Genomic DNA, 18372 nt, shown 5'->3' with positions numbered 1-18372 from the left:
TCATCCTTCTGGTTTGCAATTATTTGAAAACGAAAATATAAATCTTGCCTAGCACTCCCACACAGGCCTTTGTCACTTAAGAGTGGAAGAGAGGAGTATTGCTGTACTCTTTCTCCATTAGCCCCTTTGAACTTGCAGTGAAAAGAGTTTGGACAGCGCCCGTGGGCAAGAGAGGAATACAAGGTAAGCTGTGTAGTTTTTTGAACAGGGAAACTTAAATAGCTAGTTCTGCTAACAATTGTTAATTTAATTAGCAAATGTACAGAATTGCATTGCAAATTGCTATGCGACACTGCTTATTGTATGCCTTGCCCTCTAGTATATGTATGATTTTTAAGCAAGCTCCAGCAGAAATTCCATCAGTTCTAAATCACAACAGCTGTTGGATAAGCAAGGTATCTTAAGCAAGTAGCCCCAATAATTCATGAGATAAGTGAGTTGTTCATTCCCTTAACCACATAGTGTAGAAGGCATCTAATCCTTTGAATCTACACCCAAAGCAGTCACAGCAGAGGAGGTAAAACAGTGCAAAGATTTAAGCAGACGGTTCTGCAGCACTTCCTCCATGTTTAATCTTGCAGGAGCCCTGGAGAGAACATCCATGCAATGAGGACGTGACTAAGTAGCAGTCTTGTACATCTCTAGCCGAGCAATGCCCTCTCCAGGGACAGCCTTCTCAGACAGATCATAAACAAACAATTTAGTGAGTAATTCATGCAGAAATGTATTTCTTAGGGACAGTTTGAAAAAAAGCAGGCTAGCATTTGAAACACTGAGGCATGTGACTTGCAACAAGATAACCTATTTTTCACAAAATAAGGCAATAAGGAATTTAAACATCTGCCTACAACTTTTCAAACTTTTAGGTATGCTGATCTGGAAGAAGCACAACTTTAATCATCATTGAACATATTTTTAAGAACAATATTCTGAACTCAGTCCAAGGGAAGAGTGAGTGCAAGTAATCTTGCAGGGGACAACATTATTTTATATAAGGAAGTTATGTAGGGTATGAGACAGACTTGCAGAAACAGTTAAATCTTGTAAATGGACCCGCATTAAAGGCTGTGGGTGTACAAAACAAACAGAAGGATCAATAGTTGAAAGGTAACTCATACGAAGATTTTGAAGTAAATACGGCCACATAGATTCTAAAAGTATTTGGGTTAGTGGTGATTGCAGTAAATCGGGACCTTACCCACTAAAGTATTGGGAAAACAACATATTTTGGTGAAGGTATATTAATACTGATTAACAAGCAATTACATTTCCCACATTAGCCAAATTAAATCAGAGATGGGCCATGCTGGATGTTAGAGACATTTTTCCTATTTGCAGCTTTCCCTGCATTGATTTCAATGGCTCCCCCAGCAGGTCTAGGTTTTGGCATGCCTGCTGATTTTAGGGGGAGTGAGACCTTTTTATTACATTTTACCTGTTCAACTCACTGGTCGGTCCCCAAATCTACCTATGCAGAGATGTTTTTTCCCCAATTGTTATTTTCCTGGGTTTCCCTTTGAAGCACACACACCTACAAGAGCACTATGTGTTCCTTTTGCTCTGGCAACATTGTGTTTAAACTCGCTTTTTACTATTTTCCAAGAAGGAAAGTCAGAAACTCCAATGCCAATACACATTTAAAGGAATCATGTACATTATAAATGATGAGTTTACTTACAGTGTACATCAATATCAGTTCCACTAATCCCAACCAGAAAACCATATAACAATAGTTATTTCTCATTGAGTTCAGAACATAAACAACCATGCTGTTCACATGGAAATCTCATTTAAACATCTACAATAAAACTATAGAGCCCTAACAAAAACTAATGAAGAGCCTGCCCTATTTATGATTTCCTTTCATACACTGTCTTGGCTCGATGTCATTTTAGGTAACCCAACCAGAGTCTTCTTCCTCTCCCCCGACCTAGCAATCCCCCTGATGAAGCCCTCACACTTCCTTTCCATTTTCAGGGTTCAATATTCCCATGAAAACAAAATTTCAGCTCATCAATATTTGAATCCTTGAATCCCCACTTATCTACCTATGCCAATTCTGCAGGTCTGTATTGAAATCCAGTGGGCTAATAAACTGCATTTGGTAATTATCCTTGACTTTACATAATCACTCATCTTTATGTGGTGTTTGGGCCTGCTTCCATCCTGCCACTTCACATACTTTTGCCCCCAGTAACATATGACGGACCAAATGCGGTAACCTTCTCCTATTGTCCTCTTTAGGAGGTAGTTCAAACATTAATAATGGGTCCTTCTCCCGGTTTCCCATCTGTCTTTTATCCAGGATAGTACTTCAGTCCTGAAAGACCAGATATCCCCACCACATGTGACAAAAGCTTCCCTCCTCTCCAACAGGTCCCATCAAAATCCCTATACATTTTTGGCAACCGAATTGGCGGTAGGTACTACTGGTGAAGCACCTGAAGACCATGACATTTGTATCTCTGGCAAAAAAAAGTATCTTTCTGATGTGCCCAGGACAAAGCCAGTGGCAGTGAATAGTGTTTTACAACTTTTCCCCACTGCACTTCATGGCAAAATCTTTGATAATACCATTTTGGGTACCATATGCTCCAAATGGCTGGTTCCCGCGTTTGGTGACCTGTCCTTTTGGCCATCGCCGTTTTCAGCTTTTGGTTTCCTTCCCTCTCAGCCAAGAAAGTCGCAAATAAGGGCATGCACTTTTGCAGGATTCAGCCTTGCATTCCCGATCAGTGCTTTGTGTTAATGGAAATATTTGAACCTAGGATTGTGACTGTCTAGGAACAATCCACATTTTATCTGGGCAGATGTCGGGTAGCTGGCTGTCAGTGGTTGGACATCCATTGCCAGTTTGAATGGTGCATATACTTCCAATTGGAGAGCTGAGATAAACCACAGTCTGAATTTTGCATAAGAGGAGAGGGTCTGGAGCTATTCTAGAGGTTACCCACAGCAAATGAGAAATCAAAATGAGAATACAGACCTGTGAAGACCCACATATGCAGCATATGCATCCAAAGTTTCCAAAGCCAATCACCACAAGGCTTTCTGGGGCCTGGGTCCAAAATACCTTCAGCTATCCCTCCGCAAATACCTCCCCTCTCGAGCTCTTCGCTCCTCTACCTCCAACTCACTCAGGGTCAGTCGTTTTTCTAAGAAACGAGCTGGGGGTAGATCTCTGTCTTCGGCTATGGCCTCCCTCTGGAACAGCCTCCCTGCCACTCTAAAACTTGAGGAGAACCATCTCCGGTTCCGGAAGCACCTCAAGACCTTCCTCTTTTCTTCTGCCTTCGCTCCCCCTCTCCCCTGCTGACCTGTTCTCTCTTGGCACCGTGCACCTGGCCACCCTCTGTCTTTTGGGCCCAGGTACCTGCTCAGCCTGCCACCCTCCCGCACTGCCTCCGGGCCACCCCTTGCACTGGGGTCTGTATCTGTACCCATACAGCCCCCCCTTTTTCTTCCTGCACTTATCAGACCTACCCGGTCTGCGGCCTTAAACCTAGCACTTGCAAATTGCTGGCTGCATTACCACTGTTTGTTGCCTTTATTATTTATGTATTGCTATTTATCTGTTTCTCCTCTGCTTCGCACTTTCCACCTCTCCCCCCTCCCATGCACTTTTCCCCTCCCCCTCTCGCATGCACTTGCGCGTTCCCAATGTCACTGGGCCTAGTAACATCGCTGTTTTGTTCTCCCCTGTTCCCCTCCCTTGCCTTGGCGCGCTCTGAAAAACTTGTGTACGAACGCAACAGAAATAAAATATCAATCAATCAGGAATCCTCTGCTTGATATTCAGGGAAAGCCTTTGTTGGTCCATTCCTCACCTAGATTGGTGGGCCTAACCAATCTTGTCTTGCAACACTGTGCTGCCTTCGGCAGTGTCCTTGGATCCTTCTGGTAGCTAACCTTCCATTGCAGAAGCACCTAGGCTGCAGCAGTCACAGTCTGTTGGAAATTGGCAGCTCTTCAACTAGCAGCTAGACATTTCTCTACCACTGCCACGTCCTGAACCTGACAGGGGTTTCTTCTTCGCCTCGCCTACCGTGACCTGGGGATTCTCCATTCTCCAAAGTGAGGTGGAAAGTGGTAAGGTCTTTTGGAAGATTGTCGAACAAGTTAACAAAATTGTATGTTCAATAATGGAAGAGCAACAGCAGTCTTGCATGTTTAAGGACTACAAAAACTCAATTTGGTACAGTTTTATCCAAGCTTAACATCCTATTTCAGATACTTCGGTTCCGTTACAATCTTGCATATTTAGTTGTATGGTTTCATCATATGACGGACCTTTCTGCATTGGTTTTTCTATATTGATACTTTTTAAACCTTATTTTCCATTACATGCTTGTTTCTATTGTTATGTAGTGCAACACAGTTCCATGCTATTTTTTAGTTTTGTGTTATGGTAGGTTATTTTGCTGTATGCAAGTTTTAATAGTTTGTTTAGTTTAGGTACCTGCAGTGATGAAGACAATTTATCAAATGTGACGAATCTGAGGATGTCGTCCATTTTCCCTATGGGGAGATCTTTTGCATGGGGCCATGGATGCGTCCACAGTCCCATAATACCCCTGGTGGTGCACCAAGGGAGAATCACATGCTGAAGGAAGCCCCCTATGGGATTTAGGACGACTATTGTCAGGAGGTGCGGTATGCCCCCCGCTTCAGTACCTCCAACACCTTCTCTAGTAGTAAGTCCTCCTTCCAACGCTCTAGACAGAGCCAATATGTTCTATTGCCAAAGAAGTCAGACTAATATACTTGAAAGGATCGAATAACCAACCAAGTACTTTGCATCAGGTTTTAAAAGAAGTTCTGTGAAGATGATGACCGAGAGTTGGAGGATCACTGTGCTGGATCAACGAGAGCCGCCTAACTTCTCACGGGCCCAAACATAAGCAACAGACCAGCACAGGAGTTCAAAATGAGCTCAGCTGAGATGCAGAAAGAGAACGATCCTCTGAGGAGGAACTGCGGGAGTCGTGCACTGGGCGAGCGGACGAGAGCTGAAGGGGAAACCGTGAACGGAGGAGAAAAAAAAAAACTGCGAACCTAGTCCATGCTGGAAGGGCTGCAGGTGCTGCTGCCAAAACAAACCTCTGTGCATCCCATGCCCCGGCAAAGCACCTGCGATGAAGGATGCAAATCGGGGCAAAGTCAGACGTCCACAGAGCTGCTTCAGACCCCGCCGCTCACCGAACGCTACTGAAGCCTCGAGCAACAACGCAGCTGCTCAGAGAATTCTGGTACCTACAACGAAGAAGCTAACAGGTAAGCAGATTGCAAGAGATGTGTTGGAGGTCCGGGAGAGCAAGGCAGTGAAGCGAGAAGTTGGAGCAAGAGGGTCTGTTACCCTGAAGGGACATTGCCAGTCTGGATCGCACACCCATTTGAAAGTTAAAGAGTAAGAGGGTCTGGCACCCCGAGGATAACCGAGAGAGGGGAATCGTATGTTTGGCATGAGAATGAACCAAACAGATATATGACAGTGAGGTGCGAGTTTGTAACTCGCACCCGATGAGAAACCAAAAATAAGAGGGTCTGGCACCCTAATTTAAGAAAGAGCCAACAAGGGAAAGTTGTATGTTTGGCAGGAGAGTAAACCAAGCAAGCACAACTCTACATTGCGAGTCTGGGACCCGCACCCATGTGAAAGGCAAAGGCCAGAAGAAACTAGGAACAAAGAGGGTCTGGGACCCTTATAAGAGAAAGAGAAATAGTCCATGAGACGACACGGCTTGGCAGGAGAGCAAACCAAGCAGTTCACATCTTTGCGAGACTGGTACACGCACCCACATAAGAAGTTGAGAACAAGGAGGTCAAGGACTCTCGAAGTGAAAAGGACATAATATTATCCTTGGTAGACAAGTGTGCCATGTTGATGGGATAAAAGAATTGCAACTCTGAGAAGAATATCCTTGAATATTACCCAGTGACATTTACCTAAAAGAATAACGAGCTCATAGGCCCAAATGGAATGAAAGTAGAAGTCTAGGGGAAAGGAACAACCCTAGACTTGGAGTCCTATACTTATTAACATTGTTTATTTCATCACTTTTTGGCCCGAGAGACTGGGAACTTTGCTGTTAGTTGGAACTTCCATGAACACTTAACTTTGGGAAGAGATCATCCTTGCACAGTTGGTTTAAGTTATTAGTGTTGTGGCAGACATAGGCTTTTGAGACATAGCAGTGACAGGTTATTTGTTTTGGACATCCTGACAATTTCACTAGTTTCCTTTGAGGCAGGGAACCCCCCTATTAGCTCTAGCGATAGAGAGGCCTTTTTCCTATCCATTTCTTGAGTAATAAAAGTCTGTACATGTTAGGCAAGTTTTGGTGCAGTACCCTTTGGGTGCACTACAACAAATTTGACCTCCTTGGTGTAAGTCTGTACTACGCAGGTTGGAAGTGTGGCTGAGCAGCCAGGCTTATCTCAAGATGGGTCAATGTGAGCAGTAGGGTAGTTACACAGAGATTCAGAGTGACAAGTATCCAAATAAACACTTACACTCAAGGTTTCTTGATTAAACAATTATTAATTCATTGACACCCCTCCCTCCTCTCACTCCCCCTCTCCCACCCTTTTCCTTCTTCCCCCTTAGCCTCTCCCCCCACTTTACCCCACCCCATCCTCACCTCACCCCTTCCTTTCCCTCCTACCCTCTTCTCTCCTTCCCCCCTCTGTCTAATTGCTCCGCATACTGTTTTTGGTGACTGATTTAAGATTGTAATTTGCTTCTGTTGTTACTGTTTTTGTTGTTATGTTAAATGTGCAGCGCTTTGGTATAAAGCGCTATATAAGACTAATAAATACAAAAACAAATTAATGTATTTATTTAACAGTCAGTTTGAATAAGCCTTCTTCAGAAGGAGCAAAATATAGTAACACACAATTACACTCCAAAATACACACTCTTAGTTTCTCTAAATCAGCAAGTACCCATTTGGGATGGCACACATACCCTCATTACATCCTCAGGTGACTTAAATAGCTAAGACACTGTGGACATAAATATATAACTGGTACATTTAGATCAATACTTACATGAGAGTCAAAGAAAGGGGTTATAGAATAAAACAAGAGATCACACACATATTCTGAAGCAGGCAAGTACTTTTGAACAGTCCAATGCAAAGTAAGTTAACCCCTTCCTGGAAGGAAAGGTAAAGCACAATGTCAGAGGTAAGAAGAGTCATTCAGGGATCCAGGCCAGCCAATGTCAATTGGGCAAAAGTTTAGGCGAGGGGAAGCTTCTTGGAGTTGTAAATATTTTGCACAATGTTTTAGAAGTCTTTGTAGAAAAAAGTAGAATCAATGTGGGGCCACAAGCTAAGATGCAAGCAACTCTACAAAAGCAACCAAGACAAGTCTCAACTGAGAGCTAGTAAAGCTACACAAGAGGCAAGTTCTCTTAGACTCTACAGTACCTTTGGTTAGAACAAATGGTTCCAGCTGGCTTCTGTTCCTGTGCAGCTCTGCAGATCCTGTTGCTGGGCCTCAGTCATGGGGACAAGAGGGAGGATGTCCCGTGACTCCTGCTCTGCAATAACGGTCAGAGGCAGCAAACGACAAACTTCAAATCAGTGGGACATCGCCGTTTCAGCTCCTCACGTCGCATGCAAATAGCACCACCGCGGTTCTTGGATACCACTTCGGACTTTCCTCGCATCTGGGGTCCAGCACTCTTTTGAGGTGGCTCAGTCTTTGGATTAGTCCTGCTTCCTGGGTGTCCGGAGGATCTTCTTGGAGCTCAGGTCCAACTTAAAAGCGACACACTCATTCTGGTGTTCCTCTCCCTGGCAGAAGTACAGCCAGCTTCAAGAGGATGTCCAGACGGGCTCACTTTGGAGTCGATTGGTCCCACCAACTCAAGGGGAGAAGTCGTCCTTGCAGGGCTTCTCTCGTCGAGGTGAATTTGGTGCTTCAGCACAGCAGCAGGGCTTCACCTGGCAACCCAACGGTCCAAGAGTTGCAGCAGGCGCCACTTGCAAGTTGTTCTTCAGATTCCTTCGTCCAGTGATCGACTCTGCCTTCCATGCCAAAAAGCCTTTGCTTTTAAAAAGCCTCTTCTTTTAAGCAGGTTTCTCCCATTCATTCCAGCCTAGATGTCAATCACACAGCATGGTGGCTTGTCCTTGCCGGACAGCAAGCCGGCCAATCACCTTTGGGTGCATTACTGTAACCAAGGGGATTAAGCACAGGGAGTTTTGGGCACCTCCCTCAATTCCTGCCTCTAACAAGCCATACTGCAGCCAGAGACGGGCTTCACTCGTGAATTCCACCAAAGACAAAATGAACAAAGGGAGCAAACCTGGTTTGGCATGCAGAGTAAATCTCAAGAAAGACTGTTCCAGCAAGAAATGGCGAAAAAAGAAGACTGGGGCCATTTTGACAAAAAAAGGCACCCATGGGTACAGTACTGCAACTGCGAATGTAGCCCGTGGTAAAAACACACAACAGTAGTTAAAAGTAAACCACTGCCACCAGCCATAATTGTTGAAGTGGTAACATAATAATGTTACATAACAAACTAGACAAAGGGGATACTAAGTAACCGCTCCAGCAGCCTATGGTAAGATAGTGCGTGCTGGGTCTAGAAAGTTACAAATGTAAGTAAAGTCAATTTCACTTCACTGCTCTTGGAAACAGTAGTTCATCCAAGAGAAGGTATTTAAACCTTTGGGAAATCTGAAAGACTTCCCTGTGTCACTGCACTGAAGGTGCTGTGTGCCACAATGTAAAAAAATGACTATGGAGATTGTCAGACTCCAAAAACCAAAAGAAACACTGTTCAAATCACAGAAAAATACATGAGAGAGTGGTAAAAATGTCTCACTCTCTCCAGATAAAAACATTAAAAGTCCTAAAGTCCAGCAAAAGTGCTGGGATTCTCCAAAGTAGCACGGAATTAGCAGATTTCTTAGAATTCTCCCTAACAGTACCCACAAATATGCTCCCATTGTGTTCGAGCCTTACTTTTGCACCCTTACACAAATTTCAACATACAATTTTATTGCTTATCGGAAGGTTTGCCAAATGCGTATTTATGATGTTGCTCTTTATTTGGTCTGCCCACAAATTTAAGGTGTTTCAGCAATGTTGTTGATTTTAATGTGTATTTTGATGGAAGAAGGACTTTCCACAGTAATGGTCATGTACTTTTACTGTAGTATTGAACTAGACTTTACATTTCACATGTCTAACTTTATTCAGGGCTTAGGAGTGTACTAATCATTACTTTATTATGTTACCTTGCATTTGTAAAGTGCCTCTTGCCATAGTTTATGGCGTTGAAGTGCTTTCACTTGTCAAAGAGGAAAATAAGGAGCATGATAGAACATTCAGTACTGGTAGAGAGGAGCAAAGTTGGGTAGATAGTTGGCATGAGGGCAAGGAATAGAAGAGATGCTCAGGAAGACACGTGAAGGAAAGGTTGGAGGTGCCATGTGTACAACTGGACCAAATGTATCATTGGACTCAACTGTATTCTATGGGACATAACAGTTAAAGGAGAGCTAGCTGGAGAATTGGCATTCGCAAAGCCAGGGGTTAGTCTGTAATTTACTCACAGCAAAGCCCTTCTACTTACTTCCCTAGGCTCCTAAAAACACTTGGGAGTGGTTGTATGTAAGTTTTCAAACGCTCCTTGAAAATCGAGCCAAAAAAAATCTCATTTTTTGATTTCCTCGTTTAGGTCAGGTTTACCAAAACCCTAGACTTGTGCTTGTGTGCAAAGTGCTTATGGTCTATGGCTTAGCTGTGGTCAGAACCTCGAGCCTTTCACAGTGCCATGATAAGCCAATGCATGTAAGAAACCATGCCAATAAAACAAAACAAAACACTGTGTGCAAAGCCCCTCTATTTACTCCCCTAAGCTGCGAATTGCACGATACGCCACGTTCTATAGATGGATAAGCTGGAAGGAAATACGGGCATATTTAACTGAGGGTGGGATTTTAACGGGCTTCCTTGAGGGTAGAAGCCATAGTATGGCCTTCCTAGATGTACCAGAGTCCTGCTAAGACTTTTAAGGTAATGGTTATATTGGCGTGTGAGGCAGGAATCCTTTTAGGCTTCAGGCTGAGGCTGGGCGCTTAGGGGAGTTAATTTACATAATCCAGCCTTTGACTAGACGTCTCACCCTGAGCTGCAGTTACTGAGTCTTGTTAATAGAGGGCAGTGTGCGAATGTTAGGACAAAACAGGGATATATGGTCTAGTTAAAATAATAGATTTCCAAGTCTACCTTTCTAGTTTTTTTTTTATTTAGAAGATCTCTAAGGTCTTTTGTGGAATGGAAACTAATCTCACTGTATCGATTAATAGGGGGTTCCAAAGGCCAACTCACTTTATGAGGGCATTAATTTGCATTCTAAGCAGTATCCATCAATGTTCATGTCCACATTAAGGTGGTTGGTTTTGGGGATCTTAATAGAGTGCGATAGTGATGTAGGTGCTTTAATATCCAATCCAATGCAGGTGAAGGAAGTAGCTGTCCCCATTTGACAAAATGAGAGGCTTCCTACCCAGGTATTTAAGGTATTTCCCCAGCTGGAAGATGAGGCAGTAATTTTTAAGGGTTTGATTGAACTTCGTTCACACTGGTGAAGTTTTGTCCCGTTGGGGTCCAAGTAGTGAAGCAATAAAATGCTGCTCATATTGTGAGGTTATTAGCCTTCAGACTCTCAGACATGTCCTCATGGATTGCAGGTGTACCTGGCAGGTGAGGGTGAGGTACTTTTTACAATTTGTGGAGAAGGAAGATAGTTTGTTTTCTGATATGCTTTAGTAAAGTTTAACAGCTGAGCATGAGACTTCATTAACTATAAAGGTGGTTCAGGTGTTAGAGGTGTGGCTATATACAAACCAAATATCATATGTGAGGATCAACTATTTGAATTTCTACCTCTGGCAAGGTGTCGTAGCAATGTTTTAATGTGCTTCTTCCCTTTTTTTTCCCTCTCTTTCCTTTTGAATTTTTTTATTAATTGATGCATTAGTTAGATTTGATGACTGGTATGAATTTCGTAAAAGTCGTATGTCGGTTATACACAATAAAACATGTATAATGAACACTGCTTCCTTTCTATATTGTATTGCATTCTTCCCATTTTGAGTATGACTGGGTGCGAATACCATCTTAAGCAAATGGTTACTAATCCCATGAATGTCTAAATCCTGTGTTCTGTGTTTTTAGTCACGCAAGATTCATTTTCTTTTTGCCCGTTACTCAAGTGTGCACATTGTATTCTTCTTAGTATCTCCTATTGTACTATCTATCATATCTAGTGTGCATTCTTGGTAGATTACTCTTGGGCTCTCCTATGTTAGAAAAGTATAACAGTATCCATTTGTTACATGAATTTATGGTACATGCTGCTTCATATTCATATACAAATTTGCAATTTTCTCCTTGTGGTCATGGGCACGATTACCCTATGTGCATACAACTTGCAATGTGACTACTAACTTGCTGATTACATTTGTGTCGAGTGTGATCTGTTGTGCATTACATCACTTTCCTATCTTTTCCTTCTAATATGTATTTCAGTGTGGAAGGGAATAGAAGGTTGCTAACTGAAAAGGATTAACACATTTACGTGTCGCCAACTGCATGACTGTTTTACCAATTCATTCCATGTGGTTCAGTGATGTTCCTGGTGAATCAAGGTGAGTTTGTGGATTGATGGTGTGAGATTTACTTTTTTTGCTTGTGGGGAGCAATTCTTTGCCTTTGCTTTATTATTATAAGAATGGTGGTATGTAGTATCCGGTCTTCTGAGTGAAGGTACAATATGAGTGTGAGGACAGAAGTGTGTGCACAAGAATTTGCAGATGCACGCAGGAGAGATGAATGATCGTCCGGGGAGGATAGCTCAGCGACAACATGCTCGCCTTGGAAACAAGACAACACGAAGCAACACAGGTTCGATCCTCGGGTCCGCGCTTAGAAACCTCTGGGTATTAAGCACGTAATAAATAACCTATCATATCATAATCATAGCGAGTGGCTATGAGTCTCATATTTACTACTACTTTTCTGTGACTGCTGATCAAGAAAGGCTCCTTTTATATGCTGAACTGCCACCACTATATATCTCCCACACAGTACGTTACATGAGCTTGAAGGATGATTTCCCCTGTAACAGCCCATTGCCCCATTCACCTTTGCCACTGTGCAGGCTTCAAACAAATATAGTTATGGTAACTGCATGTACTTAACAATTGTTGGGCCCAATTGTCCCTCTTGGAGCACTTATTGCAATGCATTACTTGCTGCACTTCCCCTTGCCTTCTAGAAATTCACTTGAAAGTATTGCGTTTCATCTAGCTCTTACTGATCTAAAAATTACAAGGCTATGAAGCTCAGAACCTCAACTCTTCGTTCCGTCATATCCCATTCAATGCCCTCCCCCTCCTTGGGTGCCGAAAAGCAACCATTCGCACAGTTCAAAATCAATATTGGCATGATGATACCTTTTGGACACTAGGCCAACATAGGTGCAACACAGACATTGTAATTTACCACTGGTTACTATGGAAGTCCTTTCCTTATTTATTATACACATTACTACCGGGAGGCGTACCGCTTTGTAGTTGAGTTCCATCATGTCTTACCGTCTAAATGGTGAGGCTATAGATACCTTTCCTGTGGCAGGGCCAGTGAACAAGAAAGTTTAAAACACAGAAATTACTACTACCTCTTCATTTATTGTTCTGGGGCACATTTGACTGAAATTCTTCTTTTCCCCTCGACTACTATGTGCTTCCAATACCTTATGCATTACAATATCACAGATACATGTTTGTTCTTGTCACTAATTTGCCAAAAAACACCTTGCCTCCTCGCTTAAAGAATGTTAAAAGAGCTACATTTGCTTTTGTCCACCTTATGGACTTACTTATTTCTTAGTTTAACACACATCTCTGTCCATCTGTTGTGCGATTCCTTCTAGGTCAGAAATGCAGTCATCTATGACAAACATTTCAAAGAATTTTCTTTAATGGATATGTAAAAAGTATGCATTATAATTTTGTAGCATCTTCTACGGCCTCCATAATTTGCATCCACATTTGTTAAATGTTATGAAACTGACCCCCATCGATAAGCTAACTTTTGGAAATAAACTAAATCTGCATTTGACAAAACAGCTCAATGTGTAACTATAGATATGTTCATATACTTGCACCATTGTATTTCACTGGTAAATAGGGACCTGAACAACCAAATGGGCTGGTTTTTCTTTACTGACAAATTGTTTGACAGGTGCAATATAATCAGAATGATGTTAACGTTTGGTTGTTGACAGTGGAAAATAAACTGCACATATTTACCTGAATTCGACTTGGCACAATGTTATCAGTAGTGGCAAAAATAAGCTGCTTGGCGTTCGGTGTATCTTGTGAAGCCAGAATCACCTTCCCCGTTCCAGTTCCTTCGGGACTTGTCAAAATAAACTGCTGTTTAGAGGAAGCAGAGGAATCCACTGTTGTCACAATCTGGATTTTCTGACCTGTCTGCTGATCTGTCACAATCTGCCGCAAATATTGAAAAGATTAAAATGACATTTCAAATCAGACAAAATATGCACTGATGTTAGATGACTATCTTGGTGTTGGGGGAAAACATTTTAGTTAAATTGTGAAGAATATATGTCATGCCTATGTGGAAACTGTTCACAGACAGGACAGTTAAGTAGCGGACTTAAAAGGGAACACTTCCATGTTAGAACTGAGGTGGTCTACTCAACGCAGAGTTGGGGAAAACTGGTGGCAGCATGTGAGGAAGTTCACAGCTTCAATGCACAAACTGTTTAACTTTCTAGATTTTGATAACTTTAAAAGAGCATCAAAATCACATAGCATATAAAGAAGGCACCAACTGTGAAAAGACTTAGAAAATGCCATACCAAGCATCCTGCCAGCCTGGGCAATTCCCCACAGCTATATGTGACGATGCCTATCGGTAGAATTGAGTTCGCCAGGCTTTTATGCTAAGCACAGGCACTGTGAATATGGCAGATGTGCAATGTGTCAGCATGGCAGGCGTTGTAAAATAGAGATTCGAACTAGGAGTACTGAAATCACAGATCATCAGAAATTGAAGGCACAAAACACTGAAATACAGCTCCGCAATTGTTTCCTATTACAGCAAGACACACAAGTAATCTGCTCTAAATATGGCCCAACCAGGGTGACCAGGAACTCTGATAAAGTTGACAATGTAGTGCTGGGAACATGTTTTAGAACAATTTTTGATTTTCAATATTCCAATTCTAAAGTGATATAATATTTCAATGTAAGTGTTAATAATACATAATAGAAAAGCTAATTCAAGAAATGACAAAATCATGAAGCGTTATCCAACATGTATTTAGAGAAGGAGACACAAGTAAGTGGGATAATTGTCTTTTAACAATCACATGTCTCACCCAAATGCACTGCATTAAGGTGCCAACCAGTGCTAGGGAATTAGAAGTGCAGTATACTGGATCTCATGCTATGTTGCCAAGGATGAATAAAGTGAGCCAAGATCCTGAAAAGTGCATGGGAGAGCGACTACACAATGGTGAGGAAGATATGTTTCCTTTTTAAACATTTTAAAAGTAGAAAATGTATATAATTAAATAAAAAGGAAAGTAGGAGAAACACTATTTGGTCATAGAAATGAAAGATAAAGTGTATATTGCAGCACTAAAAAAAAGAAGGGATCTGGAAACAGCTTGATGCACAAAGAATATGTGGGGCACTCAACATTCTGAAAGCAAGGCAGCATCATAAAGTTAATAAGACAAAAACAATGATGTAAAATTTGGATTATCAAATAAACTAACGCATCGAAGTGGGCTCCAAGTGGCTGTTGGGCTGCCCGGACTTATCCCTCCACTTCAACAACCTGTGGAACTGCTCTGCGACTGTTTCTCGTCCTGCTTACACGCGCCGTGCGCAAGAGGAAGGACCACTGCAAGCGAAACATAGTATTGGCCAGACCTACAAGTAAATGAACATTGACTATTTCTTTTCATAAACGTGCTAGAGTGTCTTCTGCCACAAGCGCCGGTGCGGCTTTTCTGTAGCCACTCCTCTATGTTTCACCTATTACGAACATTTTTCTGCCCCATTTCCTAACGGTCTGTTGTGTCCTTTCTTTGTGTCCCTGTTACTGCAGTCACTCTCGGCCTGACTCCGCCCATCTGCCCGCCCCTGCAGCCTCTACTACTCCATATAGCCCTCGCGCACGCGCATCGCAGTGGGCTCCAAGTGGCTGTTGGGCTGTTAGGCAGTGAGGCTGGGAGCCTGGACAAAAGTGAGGACAGGTATTACATCACATAATTTTTTACTTTGTATGTGTGGGTTCAATGGTTTCAAGTCTCCGTAGTGGGCGCCCCCTGGAATCGTCTCCCTGCAAAAACCCTAAAAAAAAAATTCAAAAAATAAAAAAATGTTTATGTCTAAAGACCCTGTAAAAAATACCGAAACGGTACTAAATAAGGGTGCGGAAGTACCAGCATTTTGGGCACCAATAACTGATCATGATTTACTAAAACATGAGATGGCTTCTTCCTATGCACGTGCCCAACCCTTACCAATGGGGGCAACTACCTCTGTGACACCTGAGCTTGTACCATCTTGTAGTGGCCCAAATCTCAAAGCCCCTCGCAAAAGCTTTATGAGTATGCGGATGGACACCGGCTCTGTCCAAACAGAACCAACAACTGATGACATGCCCTTATCCCCCTCGGACACTTCCATATTGGCGCCGGTGGTGCTCGCTGCTCTGGAGAAACGTGTCAGATTATCCCTTGGGCCGTCTACCCCAGTTACCCACATGGGCTATGAAAGGGCTGATGTCCACATACACTGTAATGACGAGCTACACATGGAGAATTTCAATATCTCCACAGCATCCGCAGCCAATGCACCTGAGACCTCAAACTCTCCGATAGCCAGCGCATGGCCAATGCCCCCTACCCAGCTTTCGCCTGACATCAATAAATGTGATACCAATATAGGGCACCTCACTTCTAAAAAAGATATAAATCATCCGATGGGCTTTGACATGCTGGAACCTTCAGGGGATATGCAATCTCTTGAAGCATCCTACCCGGTCTTAACAAGGATACTTAACCTGTTAGATCGTGGCCACGAATACACACATTACGAATTGAGGGACTGCAAATCAACACTCACAGATATTCTAACGAAAATCAATAAACTAGAGGGCTTCATATTTGCAGATTCACTTAGACAGGGGGTGGCCCGTCAAGAAATGACGCCCCGAAAAATCTCCCTCACAACATCAGTGACTACTCAAACGGATGACTTAGATGCCCCTGATAAAGAACTTCACACTGTGAAACCCTCCTTAGTTAACTACGCATTCCCGCAATCATTTGCTCAAACGTTGACTGCCCCTAAACCCGACAACACTTGCAAAATCCTCACCCACGCCCAACTATGTAGAGAGGTGGCAGCACAGGCAGAAAAACTAGATCAGCTGCTATTCTTCCTCCAACCTAGCCAAGAAGCAGCAAATGTGGGGCATTCTTCGTCCACGATTGAGCCAGGGCAAGAGCTTTATCCGGATAGCCCCTCAGCATTAACTCAACTATTTGCTATTACCTCTCAGTCTGATCCGTCACTTGAGAATCCTCCAATCGTGCTTGAAAATATGCCAAATGCAGATGAGGAATCCTCTCCGCCCCAGACTAAATACTCCTTTGCATCAAGAAAGGAAAAAAGACTATTTTTCCGTGCTTTAAAAAGGAAAGCAGATCGGCTAAAACTGTCTAAACTTGTACATGATGAACCGATCCTCCAAGTTAAAGCAAATGGAAAAAAGAAAGGCAAAAATGAAAGTAAAATTGTGGAAAAGGATATATCCAAACCTCCATTATTGAAAAATGCTGTAAATGACTTAAATTCGGATGCAATAACTCCTAATAAAAACCTAAAAAAATGTCCCTTACAGCCGCCACATTCCCCTAATGAGGGATCCGGCCTTGTTTTGGCCCAGTCCCACTTACCAAACTTCTTCAAAACCATCGAAAATAAAACCACCCAGAAAAGTAGGGCTGATGCTCCTCCACCCAGTAACAACGTTCAGGAATGTGACTTATACACGGCTACTGGCACAAGTGAACCAGTCATGGAACGGCAACAGCCCATGCATCCTGGCAATGTCCGGGAGAGCTTGAGCAGACCTTCCATCACTCAGGACACGAAGGGAGAAGCCCAGCAACAAAACCAGCAGGAAGCATCTCCAGGCCAGTCTAGGGACCCTGATTTGCAAACGGGAGAATTACCAAAACAGTCCACCACTATTATAGGATGGGAGATCATATCATTCAAAAATGGTATAAAGCGACTTAATCGCTCAGCCCTGATGCAAGCATTCAATCGCATTCCGGGGCTCCGCACCTTGCACACGACCGATATTGAATGGATAACACTGCCACCAATTCAAAATCATCGTATGGTGTGTAAGGTCCAAACAGCGATTATCACCAACCTACTATTGCAATACACAGAGGAGTTTCGTTTTATTGGACTAATGCTCTACCCGTTTGACTCAATTGACGATGCTATATCTTTTAATGAAATGCCCCTTCCCCCTCCTCCCATTCCACCGCCGAAGTTGATTATCAGTGACTTGCCCAGAATGGAAGGCACAGATGTAATTGCGCAACTGGTAAATTTATCTAATACCAGTAAAGATTGGTCCTGGCTGACCGCCTTACAAAATATCCGAAACCCAGCCATGAATAACATACCTCATTAAGTAACCTGTTCCCCTATCTATTCTCTCTTGGAATTCATGTGGCTTTACCAACTTAAAGGCATGGTTTTGTAATCCTTGTGTGAAAATCGCCTTTGACATCATGTTATGCCAGGAAACCATGTGTACTCACGAACTTATATTGCCTGGCTATACTGTTTTTCAACTAAAAGCCAAACGTGGCGCAGGTGGACGACCTCATGGAGGCCAGGCTATATGCATAACCACCAACTTAGATGTCATGGTCTTAGATGTACTCAATGCAAAAGCAATAATGGCTGTACTAATCATGTTTAAAGGCTCTCACTCAAACCCTCTCCTGTTGATAACTTTATATCATAATCCAGTACTGCTTACTCTAAGAGATGTGTTTAATGAGTTTGACAAGTTACTTGATGACATCCTCACCCTACATCCAACCTGCGATATTGTACTGGGAGGGGACTTCAACGCCTACTGCATGAACTTCAGCTCTAAATCTGCAGATCTGCAGGGTACGCATCCAACACGGCAGCGAGGCAAGTTATGGCAAGAATACCTAAAATCTTGGGAACTTGATATTGTCCCCTTCTGCACTCAGGGCGATTT

General features: G+C 42.8%; 1 protein-coding gene across 4 annotated transcripts in view; it reads right to left on the bottom strand.

The window, feature by feature from the left end:
• Positions 1-18372, bottom strand: part of NR2C2 (nuclear receptor subfamily 2 group C member 2) — an 818284-nt gene that overhangs the window by 716933 nt on the left and 82979 nt on the right. For 3 of the 4 annotated variants that reach the window (XM_069643419.1, XM_069643421.1, XM_069643420.1), the window contains one exon: positions 13341-13541. In XM_069643419.1, coding sequence (XP_069499520.1) covers positions 13341-13541 — 201 coding nt within the window. The remainder of the gene's footprint in view (positions 1-13340; positions 13542-18372) is intronic. The other variant, XM_069643422.1, reaches the window with a different exon arrangement.

This window comes from Ambystoma mexicanum, chromosome 2p, assembly GCF_040938575.1.
Source record: "Ambystoma mexicanum isolate Mex_15411 chromosome 2p, UKY_AmexF1_1, whole genome shotgun sequence".
Lineage (NCBI taxonomy): Eukaryota > Metazoa > Chordata > Amphibia > Caudata > Ambystomatidae > Ambystoma > Ambystoma mexicanum.
This window is presented reverse-complemented; position numbering and strand designations above follow the sequence as displayed.